Source organism: Ixodes scapularis, unplaced genomic scaffold (assembly GCF_016920785.2).
Source record: "Ixodes scapularis isolate PalLabHiFi unplaced genomic scaffold, ASM1692078v2 PGA_scaffold6__148_contigs__length_123643588, whole genome shotgun sequence".
NCBI lineage: Eukaryota > Metazoa > Arthropoda > Arachnida > Ixodida > Ixodidae > Ixodes > Ixodes scapularis.
In genome coordinates this window covers 62,152,420-62,169,278 of record NW_024609881.1, presented here as the reverse complement: position 1 = coordinate 62,169,278, position 16,859 = coordinate 62,152,420, and the positions used below count along the sequence as shown (strand labels likewise).

General features: G+C 48.4%; 1 protein-coding gene across 5 annotated transcripts in view; it reads right to left on the bottom strand.

The window, feature by feature from the left end:
• Positions 1 to 11,669, bottom strand: part of LOC115327283 — a 34,117-nt gene extending 22,448 nt beyond the window's left edge. The window contains exons 1-2 of one of the 5 annotated variants that reach the window (XM_042286122.1): positions 11,431 to 11,669; positions 9,580 to 9,714 (exon numbers count right to left, since the gene is read on the bottom strand). In XM_042286122.1, coding sequence (XP_042142056.1) covers positions 9,580 to 9,650 — 71 coding nt within the window. In that variant the 5' untranslated portion in view covers positions 9,651 to 9,714; positions 11,431 to 11,669. Of the gene's footprint in view, positions 1 to 2,519; positions 2,629 to 9,579; positions 9,715 to 11,430 lie in introns of those variants that run through there. The other 4 variants (XM_042286121.1, XM_042286119.1, XM_042286123.1 and 1 more) reach the window with 4 other exon arrangements.
• Between the last annotated feature and the right edge of the window lie 5,190 nt (positions 11,670 to 16,859).

The window sequence follows — 16,859 nt, the reverse complement described above, 5'->3', positions numbered from 1 at the left end:
CTCGCGCGCCCGAGCCTTGGCAGCGCTTTCTTTGAGCAGTCCCAAGCGAGACGCTGTCTCTCGCAAGCCGGCCCAGGCATCTAGTTTGTTCTCCTTTCTACCTCAAATACTACAATAAGGCAGATGACTTAACTCCAACTATAAGGCAACATATCTCTTTTTTTTTTCCACTGCTGGCAGCCACTTATTACGGTGCAGTTACCAAATCATTTCTTGCCCAATTTCATTTTCTTTTTTTCTAAACACACGACGCGCTTCGTGCACCCTGCTGTGCTGAGACCGTTTCTTCTCTGAACAGAGCTGCGCCGCGGCAAAATGTTAATGCTGAAACACATTTACAAGAAAAGAAACCGAATATAGAACGGAAATCGGAGGGTGCAAAAATTGTTGCATGCAAATTTGGAAGACAAGTTACACGAGAAGACTGATCCCGCGCAAAAGGCAACGTCCTCCGCAGTAAAATTAACGCAAACAACACCAAACGTGCACTCTTGATATATATATATATATATATATATATATATATATATATATATGACGCCGTGATTAGGACATGACAGAATCATCGGATAAAAAGAGACTGGCTGTATCAGCTTTGGTTTTCGAAGCAACCGAGGCCTTCACGCACCGGTACAAAGACTGCTATTACAACAGATAAAGTAAACAGAAGCAACGTGCGGAAACCAGTGTACGTATGCCACCGGGAACGATATCCTTCTACAGCCACACGCTTGCCTCGTTCTTATTCACGAAGTTCCTGTTAGATTAATTCGTTCTTACATGCATGGAGTCTGCCACAATCGGCGCTCGATGTTTAGTTGAGATTGAGATGTGCACCGACACGAGCATCGGCCGACGTACAGTCGGGAGCAAAAGTTTGCGGGGCACGGGAGCGCCTGCCGAAAAGACTGGCTGCGCCTTCTCACGGCACGTTGCTGCTCCAAGACTCACGCTATGCGCACGCGCTTCCTTTCTTGTTCGCGGTCATGCTTTTTTCGCTCGCTTCCGTTCGACACGCACGATATATAACTGGGATTGGCGCAAGGTGCCGCGAAATGTTATCTGTAGCATGCGCGAGTTTCGTCACCCATCACGGTGGCTGAGGCAGACGCGCGGCGTGATGGCTGTCATAGCGGCACCTTGCGCCGGTCCCCGGTTATCTCGTGCACGTCGGGCGGAAGCGAGCGAAAAAGTCATGGCTTCGAGCACGAAAGGAAGCATGCACATTCTCGAAGCGTGAATCTTGAGAGCGGCCGCGCGCCGCAGAAGGCGCAACCAGTCATTTCGACTGACGCTCCCGCGCCCCGCAAACTTTAACCGCCGACTGTACACGAGCTATTTCACCGCGATCTTGCTTTGCCCGAATGCCACAACACAGCCAACAGCCCACATAATTCTCAGACTCCGCAATGCTCCGTTCACCACATACATGTAACACGACAAAGATCGGCGAAAATCAGTCTTCGTACAAAGCTGATCAAAAACCGCGGAAACACTCAACCAGCCTCGGCGGTAGCCGCGGCTGCGCCATAGAGTAGAAAACCCGGAGAGGGACGGAACGGACGGAACTCCCGAAGTAACGTTGCGACATCGCTCCGTCCCCCTCCGGGTTTCCCCGGCGAAAGAAGAAAAGAAAGAAAGAAAGAAAGAAGAAAAAAAAAGAAGGCAATAGGAGTTGCTGTCTGATTTTCGTTTGCGATTTCTTCATACAATTTGGCCGCTTTTCGCAAATGTGTTTCAGTCATGACTCATTACGTAGAGTCCGGCGCCGTCGCTACACAGTAGCGCAACAAAGAATGGAGAAAACTAAACTCAACGAACTCAAAAAAAAAAAAAAAGACCGCGGACTTAAAGACGTACTGCAAAGCATTTGAGTACTGGCAGTGTTAGACACGAAGGTCGAATCGATCAATTTAAAGTTTCCTGAATCCACACAAGTCTACCGTAACAATATGAGAGTGCACGGAAGCTAATGTCGGCTCGGCACAAACGAACAAAAAAAAAAAAAAGGAATTTTGGCACTAGTTTTTTACACTTCGGTCAAACGTATATAGTATATTATTGTGGGCACTTGAAACCTCATTGCACTGTGTCGCTTTGCATGTTTCGAAACAAATTGCACCTGAACAGCACGTTATGTCAAACAAGCAGCTACCGAAAAAATCGGCGTGCATGGTCCTCGTACCGGACCAGGGACCTCTGCCTTTCCAGCGGAGCGCTAAACCAAGAGCGCTTCACGTAGCCGAATAATATTTAACTAAGAAGGGAGCAAGAAAAACGTAGAACACCGACACACTACGTCTCGTGATAATGCTAGAGTAACACTCGAAAGCAACAAGGCAAAGACCCCGTTACCCTAAACGCTACGCACCTCCAGCGCGAGGCGCACATCGTCTGCACACGCTTGTGGCGAGCAATGCATAATAGTGAATCCAGACAACTGCGCGACTCATCTAAGAAAACAGTGGTGCGACAGGTATTCATCAAACAGTTCAAGGAAGGGGATGTAATGCACTTACCGTGAAATCTCCAGGTTTGAGTGCGGCGAACCAAAAACACGTCCGCAAAGTCGCCGAATTGCGCGGGATCTGCCTCGACACGCTCACTGCGCATGCGCCAGGGGTGCCTTCACGCGGACAGCGTTCCACGGGAGCGCGGGAAAGAAGTTCACGTGATCTTCCGCCTCTCCGAATAAAAGGGCTGCATTGACTGCGCCTGCGCAGCGCGCCGGCTATGTCTGTTCGTTCGGGTGCGGTGGAGGGGTTTACGGCAAAACGGCAACGACGGCTCGCGAGCGGCTCTGGTCCCGTTGGCGCTCCCTGTAATTTTACGGGTTTTTTTAAAGGTGCATACGCACATTCGCGTTTGAACGCGTTTGAGTGCGTTGCGGAGTCCTTGCGGCCAGGCGCGGTCGCTTGCAGAGCGACGCGCGCCTCCTTGCAACGCTCGGTAGCGCGACGCAAGCGAGTAGAGACTTGTTCAACTTTCCGAAGCGTTGCGGTGCGTTCGGGTGCGTTCGACCAATCAGAAGCCGAAAGAGGAGAGGGGGTGACGTGTTCGCTCGCCCCACCCGGCCGACTCGGCGAGACGTCTGGAGACGTATCCGGTTCGCCGGTCGCAGAGCTTGCTTTTTCGTTTTGGGGAGCGGGGTGGGACTGTATTTTCCAAGGCTGCGATGGTTCAAGCTTGACAAAACATCGGGGAAGCCGGCGAGATTATCCCAAGATCGAACACTTCGACGCTGTCGCTGTGCGCCGCCATGTTGCCTTGGATTTCGCTTACTATTGGTGAGCCACTAGCGATGATAGCGCGTTCTTATTGGCTCTTGACTGCGGTTGACTGCGTCAAGAGCCAATAAGCATACAAGAGCCAAACTTGTACGCAACTGTGCGTACAAGTTTGGCGCAAGCGGTCTTCGCAACGCAACGCGTCCGCTTGCCGCTACGGAACGCACCGCGCTCAAACGCGAATGTGCGTATGGGCCTTAACAGTGTTTACAACTCCCTGTACCGCCGAATTAGAGCGCAGCTCCTGAGGAGGAGGAGGGAAGAATACTGAGGTTCACGTGTTCTCGAGGGGGGGGGGGGGGTCACGTGACCTTGGGGTGTTGGCCACGCCACCTCAGGTCACGTGACCTTGGTGGGGTCACATGACCCCCTCCCCAAGGTCACGTGGGGGTCACGTGACGTTGGGGGTGTCACGTGTCCACAGGGGTCACGTGACCTCGGGGGAGAAATTTTTCCGCTATATTTATCGGGGAAATTTTTCCACTAAATTTAGCGGGGATATGTTTCCGCTATATCTAGCGGGGAAATTTTTCCGCTAGATTTAGCGGGGAAATTTTTCCGCTAGATTTAGCGGGGAAATTTTTCTGCTAGATTTAGCTCGGGAAATTTTTCTGCTAGATTTAGCTCGAGAAATTTTCCCGGTAATATTAGCTGGGAAATTTTTCCGCTAGATTTAGCGGGGAAATTTTTCCGCTAGATTTAGCGGGGAAATTTATCCGCTATACTTAGCGGGAAAATTTTTCCGATAGATTTAGCGGGGAATTTTTTCCGCAAGATTTAGCGGGGAAATTTTTCCGCTAGATTTAGCGGGGGAATTTTTCCGCTAGATTTAGCAGGAAAATTTCTCCACGATTTAGCGGGGAAATTTTTCCGCTAGATTTAGCGGGGAAATTTTTCCGCTAGATTTAGCAGAAAATGTTTTCGCTAGATTTAGCGGGGAAACTATTCCGCTAGATTTAGCGGGGAAATTTACCCATAATGCACCGCGCGGTTACGCCGACGGCGACGTCGACGCCGCTCAAGCCGGGAACGGGCGCCTAAGAGCTGCGCTCTAAAACACCGGAGGCCTCCCACTCGACCGACGACGTGCATCGGCGCGGCGCATCTGCAGCGGTGCCCAGCAGCCTCAACATGACCATCGACGGCCGCAATGCGTCGGCACTCCTTGCCACCAGATCAAACTACTCCGTCTAGAGTGGGAGGCTTTCAAGCTGTCTTCGGAAAGTGACAACGCCGTGGGAAGGCCCTCAAGTATGGTCTGCCGGTGGGCACCTTATCACACCAGTCGGGAGATGCACTGCTCCAGGTGAGATTCACGATGAGACGTGCCCCGTGAAGTACATCACTCTGCAAGACTGCGTGGGACGTTATCCTTGGAATGGACCTCTTTGCAAGTATGGCGCCGCCATCAACCTCGGAGCAAACCGACTGACGCAACAAAAACCTGTTCCACCAGCGGAGGAACCCAAAGCGACGTCATCCGCGGTCTTAAGTCCTCGCAAACCTTCCGTACCCGTCGGGATCTACCAAGCTTCCTGCGATGAGGTTATTCCGAAAACCAACTGTCCATTCCTCCTGGGAAGAGGAATAGACATCGCAAGAGGAGTAGCTGAACTTCAGGATGAACGCACTGTGGTCCTCATGACGAACTTCCGACAAGAAACGCAACACCTCACTAAAAATGCAGCTGTGCGCCACGTCGAGGAACTTTTTAACTCCGCCGAAAAATCGGCGATTACTAAAGAACTATCGCCACATCAGCAAGACAGTACGTCGCCAGTGCAGCTCGACATTGACCCCAAGCTTCCGGGCCAAAAACAAAGGCAGCTGATGAACCTCCTCGCCCAATACTGCGACTGTCTGGCGACGTCATTGAAGGTGTGCCAAACCGTCTTTGCAAAGCACCGCATCGTTATTAATGACGACGCGCCCCCTGTGCATCGATCGCCGTGCGGAGCCTCCGTGAAAGAAAGGGAGATAATCCTGGAGCAAGTTCAAGAAGCGCTGAACAACGACACTATCCAACCTTGAAACAGTCCGTGGGCCTCTCTAGTCGTACTGGTTAGAAAGATAGACGGAACACTAAGGTTATGTGTGGACTACTGGCAGCTGAACGCGGTGACGAAGAAAGAGGTATATCCACTCCCCCGCATCGCCGACAAGCTAGACCGGTTGCGCCACTTTCGACACTTTTCAACGATGGACCTGAAGATCTGATAGCATGGCGGCGCCTGCTATCAGATCTTCAGCCACAGACGACGTGGCTGGACCTGAAGATCTGAAGCCCCCTCTTCCCCCTCCCCCTCATACAGCATTTTGTCATGGGCGCTTCCCCCCCCCCCTCCCCCAACCCGAATTAAAATCCTGGCTACGTGCCTAGCTGATAACATGGCGGCGGCCAATCTTGTCTTGTTGGCGGCGGCAAAAGGGGGCACAATCCCGGGTGTCCCTCCGTAATTTTTTCTTGAGAACAAACGCAAACTTTTCTTGCTATTGTAAGTAAGTTGAATATTGGCGACCCCAGCGAAATCAACGCCACGCAGCGGCAACGCCGGGAAGCTCAGGAGAAGAGGTCGTCTCAACTCTGTCGTCTGGTATTGCTGATTGGTTGTCGTAGGCAGCATGGAAACAAACATTGTTTTCAGTAATTCTTATGCTTCCACCATGTCATTCTTACGCACCGACTAGAATAGGGTTTCTAGCGTCGAAAAATCGCTTTGCTTTTATATGTAACACCGATCCTATGTTGCAGTGAAAGAAATTTATGGTGGTCAGAGTGCTGAACGACAAAAAACGACCGCCTGTCGTTTGCCACTTTGCCTGACCCCCTATAGTTCGCTGGAGTCGGTGAGGGAGGCCCCCGCTGTGGCTGTGCACGTCAGAGGGAGTGCAGGAACGACATCCAAAGCTCCGCAGAAAAAGTAGTTCATACCTCAGCGCTGCTCCTGCTTGCACCGGAAACTCTCGTCCAGGGTGTCAAACCGAACCCGAACCCGAACCGAAAACCGGATCAAAACCGTTATTTTTTTACCGAACCGGAACAAAACCTAAACCGAAATTGAACGCTTCACATTGAACCCGAACCGGAACGAAACCATAATATGATGTGGCGGTTACCGGTTCAACGAAAACGGTTCAGGGCCAATTGTGTCAATGATTGGTCTGAATGGGAAAAGTTGCGGGCGTATATTTTTCTTATGTTTCCAAGACTAATCCTACATACTGTGAGATAGTTTTACATTTCATTTTTATTGCATACGTAAGACAAAATGCATCATCGTCTGCAGATCTTCAACTTTCCTTTGTTTCTTGGATTGACCCTGGCGGCGCGGTAGCGGTGGCGGCGATTTCAAAGCACCGCTTGGGCTCTTGGCTAGGAAATGTCCAAGTGTTGGAGTATATTGCGCCACTGTAGGCACGGGGACCTGCGCGTGTGCGAATGTTTGACATCAAGATGGACCAATGGACCACAGCTGCAGTCGATGAGCCATTTAGCCAATCGAGCACCGAGAGCGCACCACGTGACCCTCCGCTTGAGTGCAGCGACAGCCTGAATTAAAGGGATACTGAAGAGAAACTTGAAATACACCTATTATGGTCAGAAATAGGTTTAATATGATCAATGATATCCGTAAATCATAATCGGCCGTTTGTATTTTGAACGCATGGCTATATTTTTCACCCTGAGGGGCCCGATTGAGCGCGCGCTCAAAAATCAGCCATCGGAGAGCGCGATGCGTCTTGGGATATTGGGCGCATTCGTGACGTCACTTGTGCCAGCCGGGAAAGGCTACGACGTGGATGTTGTGGTTACGAACGTTGCTACTTGGTGGCGCGTCGACGATTTACGACCTGTGACAACGTGGCCGTTTGAGATGTGCAAGGGCTGCACGCACGCTGCACCACGGCAAGTCGGCAACCACGGCACCACTGAGAAAGCCAGCTCTGAGGTCGGATTCTCAAAGCGAACTTACGTCGAAAAAGTGCGTACGACAAATTTGAGAGAGAACCCGTATTCTCAAAACGAAATTGTCGTAACTTTTGCGCAGGTTACGACAGAATCCTACGACAGCTCCGCAGCTTTCACGATCAAATCAACATGGCCGACAGCGTCGCTCAGTAACGACCAACGGACATTTATTTTTCTACGTGCTCTCCTCGTGCGTCCCGACTTCAACCAGCAAGAAAAAAGGAAGGAGCCCTTGAAACAGGCCATGACGTTCAAGAACGCAGGATCCACAAACACTCGAGAAGAGCTACAACGGCCAGGATTCTCCCGACCAAGCGAGCTCGGCAGAATATAGCAGGCCTAGCAGCAACACCGACTCGGCGCACCGTTCCTCCGGCGGTCCCTGGTCAAGACCGTCTGCCCATGACCGGCTGGCCTGCTGAATGGAATATGCTCGCGTGACCTTTGTGGACCCTTCCCGGATGAATAGTTTGATCCCTGAACTAAGTTTCAGAGGTCAATCTTTTCCCCTTGTCATCTCCATCTCCTTGTTTTCCGAGACAGCGGTGACGAACGCTGTCGTCGAAAAGGGACTCTCATTGATTCTATCTCCTTGTTTTGTGTGATATAGGGCTAAAATAAACGCCATACGGATTACCTTTGGAACACGGTATGTATACTTTGTTTTTAGTATGCCATTTTTATTCTGACACGACGCTAGGTCACTGTCGAGCTATAGCAGTTCGTGCGAGCTAAGCGATTGTCGGTCCAACGTTTCTTTGCCGAGTGTCATGTCAGTATCGAGTTGCAATCGTAAAAGATCGGTCCAGAAGCGCTTACTGAAGCGCGGTCTAACAGAGTGAATTCAGCACTTCGATCAAACGCGCGTATCTGCTCCGAGTGTGAACAGGTATTTGCGTGGCTCTTGCTGACACTCTTGTATTTCAAACATATCTATTTAACGTCGGCTCGCAGCTCGCAGCTCGCAACAACTAATACCGGCCGTGCCAGAAGCACGCTCGGGTCGTGTCATGCAAAGTGCTGCAACGAGAACGAGCTCACTGTGGCCAACTACGCTTTGGCTTTTTCCGCCAAGGCTTTGCAAAAGCGTTCAGGCCTAGGCTAATTCTGCCGGCACGCCGTATTGCCGCACAACGGCGCTGCTCCTATGCCACAAGTGATGTCACGAGAGCTTCCCACCATCCACCAGATGCGAATTTGAAATCGTTTAATTAAGTTTAAAATTAGTTCTCCTGTGTTTTACAGCGCGATATTGACATTTCCGAGGTGGTGCCTGTCCCTAGCCCACATATATTCAGAAAGAGCGGCGCTAAAAGTTTGTTTCCATACCCATTAAAGGGGGGGGGGGGGGGGGGGGACAAGTACCGCGCTGCATTGGCAGTATAGTTTGTAGGGTCGCCTGTGGTCGTTTTCAATCCTCGACGTGCTCGAAGTGTTAACTTACAAAAAAAAAAAAAAGACAAAAAGAACATGGGTTGTCGGAGGTAACGTTACTCGGTGATGATTCGCCGCCGCACCGCGCCCTGGAAGGAGGCAAGGGGGAGGAGGGGGGGAGAGAAGAAAATGTGTCTGTTTATATTTTGTAGGTTTGTCAGACTAGCAAGGGCCAGCATGTCGACTGTTCGACCATTTTCTCATTTTTGCTTGAAGTCCTCTTTCATCGACTTCAACTGAGCATTCGAGAAACGTCGTTCGCTGTGGTTGCATTACCGGAACTTTGTTCGGTGGCTGACAGGTACAAATAACGCGGTCTGAGTCCCTCAGACCGGGTCATTTGCATAGAGCGTCATTTGCGATAAAAAAAACAAAAAAAAAAACGACTAGGCAAACCATCGCCACGAGATCTTTAGAACAGCGTTTTTCCGCCGGAACCCGAAGCGCTGCCAAGATGCAGTAACATTTCATTATACGTGCGTGTTCACGTGCCCGGTCATTGGCACATCGGCCAGTCTGGTTCGATGTATACATGACTAGAGCTTAACGGGATTCGATGAACTACCCCAACTGCGCACTCGACGTCCCTGTTTTTGTGTTTTACGGTCATTTGTTTCCTCTCGTTTCCCTGTCAGCCACTCTGGGGCATAGCTGTGACATCTTGCTGGGTGCCGAAAACAGGTAGCATGTATAAAAAAAGAACAAAACAACACGTTTGTGCAGAGCAAGACAAACTAAAACATATAGAGACCTTTTTACTGTTTACGAAATCACAGCCCAGTGTGTGATCTCCACACCGAACCCGAACCGAAACGAAATAATAACCGCTTCGACATCATGCTCTTGTCCTTGTCGTCCAACCCAGTGGTTGGAAACCATCTTGCTCACCATGGCGTGTGCAGTATTGTTCCCTCTGCTCTAGAGTAGCAAGGCCCACAACTCGCAGCACTTTCTTGCATCCTGTAACTTCTTGCAGAGCATTAAAGACAGTAGTTAAGATCTTTATGCTCATCAGCACGGCTTCTGCATGCGAAACACAGGCCCGAAATTTTGATTACAAGATTCGGCTCGGTCCAGAAACGCAGGTTTAACTTTGATATGTGACACAACATGGTGCCATCCTAGCGTAGGACTTGATGCGCATTAACATGAATGTTGGCACATCGGCTCAATTCTGAGAATAATTAAAGTCCACGCACTCAAGTCGTATTTATGTAAACGTGGCAAACCTGGACGAGGTAAACGGGGAACTGAAGGTAACAATACTAAGCAGGAGACTGAGGGAAAGGAGGAAATGAGAGAGCGTGGGGACATTAGAAGGCCGAGCTTTGGTTGGGATGATTAGTGGGTAGATGTAAACCTAGCTGCCATTGTCTTCATTGCACTCCTCGAACGAGCTAGAATGCGGGACACCAGCATCTGGCGTTTTGCTCTTGCATCAGAATGTGTTCGACGCGTGCAGTGGAGGCACGGCTTTAGGTCTACCCACAACTGATTCCAACCTGTGCTCAGCGTTCCCACGTCCTCGCGCGCTCCTGTCTCTTCGTCTCTTTCAGTCGCTTGGTGCATAGACATATTGAAGAAACAAGGCAGGCAAAGAAGAACAAAAAATGTTTCAAATTGTGCTCGTCCATGTATTCGCCTTCATCTCCGGTTTACGTATAATGAATAAAATAGAAAGAATAAAAAAACACTTTTTGCCAATTATAAAAAAGATGTATTTTTTATAGCACCATTAACCCAGTTCCATGACGCTTTATAGTCTTTTTTATTTCTGAATTGCTATCATGACCTTAAAATAGGGAGTAAATGAGAAAATTTGAACTGGCAAGTGTTTTTCGAATATATCCGAAAACACTGAACCCTCCCACTCTGCAACCAAACCCCCTTCCTACAAACCAAACTGTTTTTGTCCGTCACAGAAGCCAATATTTTTGACAGACATTATCATCAATTTGTTTTTATTTTATTCAACAAGAGCTTTTTTTTTTTTTTCAATAACGTGGCTTAGGCGCACGGATGCGGTTTATTCAACTTTTAAACCTATTCGAGCTCTTTCGTGATGCGGAACCGTAATTTTATGCTAAAACCAAAAGGCATTCACGGCAGTCAGTTAGGCAATACGTCGTCCTTACATAGGTAAAAAGAAAATACTTTTCACTCCTGCAGAAAAAAAAACAAAAAAAAAAAAAAACTCCGCTTTGCTTTGCAGCAAATCGTTCCAGGTCGCAGCATATTAGTAGCCCCTTCCCTTGGCAAGTAGCATGCGCTTGCCTGGCGGAGATTTTAGGATTCTCCTGCCCCTTGCGAGATGCGAGCTCTCTCTCCGTGTGCCGCTGATAAATCAGGAGCCAGTGGAGAGCTCGCCGAGCGGCCGTGGCTTAAGATCAGGCTATTCGTAGCGGGAACTCGCGTTGCCACTTTAATGCATGCTCGGAAGCGCGCGCCCGTAGAGGTAGATTGCCTCTTAAAACGAACTACTAAACTCCAACCGATCAGTAGAAAAGTGGCGAAGCGCGTCGAGCGTGCCGCAGAAGTTCTCCGCGCTGCCTCTTTCGAAGGAGCTTGTTCTGAAGTCATTCGCAGCATTCCCGTTTCAACACCGTCGCTCAACCGCGAAGACGAATCCGAGTCCCAAACGAGCGCTCGATATAGGCCAGGGGAAGGGGCTATAAATTCAAGCATAGCTTGGCAAGCCCACGGCAGCATGCAGTGAACAAAGAAAAGAGTTCTGCTTACCTGCCGTTCAACTTTCCGTAGGCGTCCCGCTGCCAGCCTACGGTCAATGATTAGACGCGCCGTCGCGGCGTCTCCTAGATACCATTTGACACTCTTGAACACACTACTAGTAAAATACACCCATAAAGAAAGTTGTTAAAAAGAAAATAACGCGAACTCGCGCACGACGGAGCGACAACCCGCCAAAGAAAGACCACCAGGGACCACGCCGAACGAAAAGCTATGGACGGTAAGCAAAGGAAAATATGGAGAGGTAGATTTTGGGCGATAGCTAGCGCCGCCTATCCCGGGCACCCTGTTTCGGTTTCGGTTTTAAAACCAAAAAATATGAAAAAATCCCTTTATCGGATACAAATAATACTTAAAGGCACTAAAATCATCGGAACTTTGATTTGAACAGTAGATTGTAAAGAACACTGTATCTCATTTTATTACAGAATCTGTCTTCTTTTTTTTATTTTGCAAGGTTCGCCTTATTTTTGCAATTGATTATATATAAATATAAGCTGCTTTAATTCACAGAATGATTGAAGTGGTTTGTGTGCCTAAATTCTGTCCTCTACCTGTTGATATTGTGCGCACACTTTGCTCCAAATCGTAATAACAGTTAACGGCGAAATTGATGCGTTTTCCACTCATTGGAGATAACTCGCCAGTTGTCCTTGCTAATACTTCGGGCATTTGACGGCTATGCGGAATCCGAACATTTCGAAGGCAGTCCGCTTTACCAGCATGCCCCGACAAGCTGCCCCGCTTTCCGCATGCGCGTCTTCGTGGCAACCGCATCGTCTCTACACTCTTAGAAAAAAAGGAGTCCAAAGGGAGTCACATCTTCCATGGCTCTTTTTGACACTTCACGACTCTCTTAGAGAGTCAATTTTTCGTGTGACTCTGTTTTGACTCTTCCCCTTCTCAGCGGGAGTCACAGGCCAGCAGCATTTGTACTACCGAAAAAAAAAAATTATGAATGCTGCTTCGCGGCGTCCATCCGGCAACCCAAGCCCCGCCGTTTCCCTATGCACCTCCAGAAAGGGAGTCCGACACCATTTAGTTCAAAGCCTTGTCGACATTTTATTTTCAATAATTGTGCAAAAAAAAAATTAAAAAGGAAAGGAAAAAAAAAATAAAGCACAAAGTTTCGTCGACATTCATTTTTCTCAAGAATAATTGTAAAAAAAAAAAAAAAAAAAAAAAAAACGTATGTTTATTTTTCCATCGAACCTGGGTTCGCTTTGCAAGAAGCGGGCACCTTTCCACATAGCTACACCTGCGAGTACTCGTTTTGAGAATTCGTTTTATACGAGATTCGACAAGTTTCGCGTCGTGCACATTATTCGAAACCGAATCCTGCGTCTGCATTTTACATATTTCTAGAACTGTCGTGGGGTGCGTCTCTGGGAGCGAGTGAAGGTGCAGCAGCTTATTCAAGACTATACTCCGTTTCATACGTAGCATGCAACGCAGTCAAAGCTAGCGCACCGGTTTGCATCGCCGACCGTGTCCACGTTCACCCCATAAAATAGTGCGTCCCCTGCGAGAACACTTATAAAAAAGTCGAAAAAAGGTGCCTCCTTGGATCTAGAAACTGATAGTGGTGTTATGATTTCGACGGAGCACACATTTTTTTCAATAAAAAGGAAACGATAATGTAAACTACTTTAAATTGTTTTCGTTTTCGTCCGTGCGGCAGCAGCTGCGGGTTTTCGGGTTGTGTGGCACTGGCTGGTTTTGAGAAGATGGCGTCTTACGCAACAAGCTCAAGTACCTCTCCTGCTCGGATATGTTCAAAGATTCGTTGTGCGCAGACCTTGAAAGAGTGCAAGCAGGTGATCGCCAACGTGTACGCGAGTAGAAGAACGCGTTTCCCGGAGAAGTCGGTCGTGAAGTCCTGGAGACGGTCAGTAACAACACCGGAGTGTGGGCCCGTACTGTCGCGAAGTACAAGGCGCAGTGTCTATCTGGCAAGCTGGCGTCCCCGGAGCGAAGACCTCGCCATGTAGAAGTTTCGAGCACGGGGACTGTCAAGCATGCCGAATTCACAAACAACGCCATTCGCCTCAAGGTGCATCGCAAGTACCCCGAGAGGGGGATTCCTACCCTTGACAGCTATTTCAAAATAAGCTGTTCAGGCCACAACTATTGTCGATTAACGTCCTATTATAAATTTTGGGGCAAGGCTGCTATCAGTGAGATTCCTCATTCCACGCTGCACGAAAAAAAAAATATAACTCGGTACTGCAGGCAAATAACACTTGCAAAGCGGCAGAGCAGATGGTAGAAATGTGGCCTCTCGGCGACTTACAAATAAATAGCAAGAAGAAAGGAGGAATCGAAATATGTAGTTCGGCAATGCGCACAATCTTGCACAAAAAAATGGCTAAAAAAAAAAAAAAAAAACTGCGCGTTTAGAGGGTTTGAATTACTGCCGCCGAGACGTCGGTATCGCCAGAGCAGCCCTACCACTCGTCCACGAAACGCGCCCAGGAACACTTTTTTTTTTCTGTATTTTCATGCGCACCAGTTCAGTACCTTTGACAGCTATGCACGCTATGTATGAAAATGAGTATAAGTGCCCATTTTGAGAACCACACCACCACACTGCGAGTTGAAGCAACGCCGAAGGCTCGCGTCTCGCAGCGCCGCCTGTTGAATAACCATTCGAAGAGTTTGCATACTGCGAAGGTAAGAGCGCTCAAACCGAAGAGCTCTCTTTACAACGCCTACACACACACAGAGCTCACAATTGAAGGGGGGCCACTGAGGTTTTAAGAGCCACTGATCGTAGCAATCGCATTCCAAAGACGCCGCGTTGTCGTAGATTGTTTTTCACCAGCTAGGTCCTATAGGGATGAGGCCAAGGCCAAGGCTGGGGGATTCATCGCCGGAAACGTAAAGGAACCAAGCAAACGGCGTGAGGCTCGCGGAAGCGGTTCGTGGGAGCCGACGACGTCCAAGCCACGATCCAAGTAGCCCTAGTAGCAGCCTTGCTTCCGAGAAGACTGTATATTCTTTCCGGCGGGCACACAACACTCCGACAGCATGCTTGCGGCTGATGTGGATTGCAAGAGGTGGCTAACAGGACGACCAATGCACAGAAAATAGGTTGAGCACAACACAGCACGCAACGATTGTCGCCGCCATGTTGAAATAAAACCAAGCTGAGACAGGCCAAGCTACAGTTTAGTATACGACGAAGCTGAGACAGGCCAAGGTTCAGATTAGTACACAACCAGCATACTTCATTACGTTCATTACAAAGAATTAGATAAATGTTTAAACAAATTTTTTTACGTTTAATAGTTTTAATGTATGTCGATTAAAACAGAAACATTCACGTTGCGTCAAATGAGTTTCGTCGTAACCAGCGAACGTCGCCGCGTCGGCCGCGACGCCATCGCCAGCGTAACCAAAATCAAAAACAAAGCAAGCTGCAAACTTTCGGGCGGTTTCAGGCCTTTAGTGCCTTCGAAGAACGTTCTCCGAAAAACAAAAAGTGTCTCAGATGTCGCCGTGCCCATGGACCGAGCTGTGGGTTTTGTGTCTACTTGGTGAGTACTCGTCTATTCGCTTGACTTTTTCAGTGCTTCCTTTTCGGAGCGTTTGTGAAGTGTCCTTGTGTGTGTGTGCAGGAAGCGTGAAGGCGAACGCGGCGAACGTGTGGGGCTCCTTGTCGCACACGTGCTTTGCGCATGGGATGACCTTCGAGCTTTTCCCTAGGAAGTCCCGCAACCGACCTGTCAGCACGGCCTGTCAATGAGCGAGCAGTCCGATTGCGGGAACGCACACAGAGGCGAAGGTCCCACCGAAGCCGGAGGGGGGGGACGGGACTTCGTAAGTGTATCGGGAGCTTTATCTCGTGGATCGGTGGACAAGGCGAGTTCTACAAATCGGGTGGCGCCTTGGTACGGCTGTGGTACCACCTAACTAGGCGGTGTGTTTCGCGGAACCCTACTGCTATGGTACACATTAAGTGCTGGCGCTCGTATTTGCACCCCGTTTGCTTTTACTGCGGGTGTTCGAAATCAGGTTCGTTTCTCTGCATTGTTGACGTTGCTTTCGAAGAGGTCTTTTTTGACTAGGGCACAAACTTTTTATACAAAATGCTGTTTATGTTGCAGTTATTTGGTAGCCCTCTGGCTGTAGTGTATTGTGAAGGTTGTGGGAAAAAACGCGCATTGAGTAATTACAAAAAGATATACCGGGTGTTTTTGCGAAGACTTTCAAAAATCCTAAAAATTAGGGCGATTGAACAAAGAAGAAGCTCTCTTCGGGAACAAACTACGAGCCACGGCGGACAGCAGGAATTGCCAAAAACCTACTAATTTGCCAGATAATTAAAACTTGTTAATTAAGTTTTTAATTAGTGGAAGTAGACATATGATTCCAATTAGAAAGTTGCTGAACGTTATTGAAAACCACTAAATCAGTCATTTTCAGAAAGACTTCAAGCGCTTGAGAAGAGTAGTAGCGCACTAAAATTACCACTTGTGGAGCAGGTACAAGGCTGGGGCTAGATAAGAGGCAGAAAAATCGCGCGAGCGCCTTACCGCAAACGCTAGCCTTGTACCTGCTCCACGAGTGGCAACTTCAGTGCGCTACTACTCGTCTCACGCGCTCAAAGTCTTTCTGAAAATGACTGATTTAGTGGTTTTCGATAACGCTCAGCAACTTTCTAATTGAAACCATATGTCTATTTCCCCTAATTAAAAAGTTAATTAACAAGTTTTAATTAATTATCTGGCTAATTAGTAGGTTTTTTGGCAATTCCTGACGTCCGCCGTGGCTGGTAGTTTGTTCCCGAAGAGAGTTTCTTCTTTTTTCAATCGCCCTAATTTTTAGGATTTTTGAAAGTCTTCGCAAAAACACCCGGTATATATATAATGTAGTGTCGAGTACCGTCCGACGGCACTCTTGCAGAACGTTCACGTGCCTTGCAGTGGCACTCCACTCACGTCTTCAAGTGCCGTCCGAAAGTCTTATGTAAAGCGAATTGTCAAAACGAGTTTTTCGAAGTTGTAGCGTAGCTTATTGGAAATTCTAGCATAGCTCGCCTCATAGGCAGCGTACCCGGATTCGATCCACAGTGTGGGCTTACTTTTTAAAATCTTTTTCTCAAACATTTTGTTTTGTCGAGGCATTTGGCGATATTTACGTCATTTCTTTTTTACCATTAACACTGGGGGAAAAAAAGGATGTTGTCGACGAAACTTTGCTTAAAGGGGGCCCTGCAACAACTTTTTGACTGGTTCTTAATTAACACCGAATTTGAGCGCACTGAACGTAGTAACTTAATCTTTTCCCAAATTTCGCTTTATTTTAAAAGTTATAGGCAATTTAGAATTACAAAAACAAACAAAAAATAACCTCTTTCATGACGTTGTAGGTCCTGGCTTGAGTGGCCGTGAACTAGAGGAGTAGTGAGCTCACCG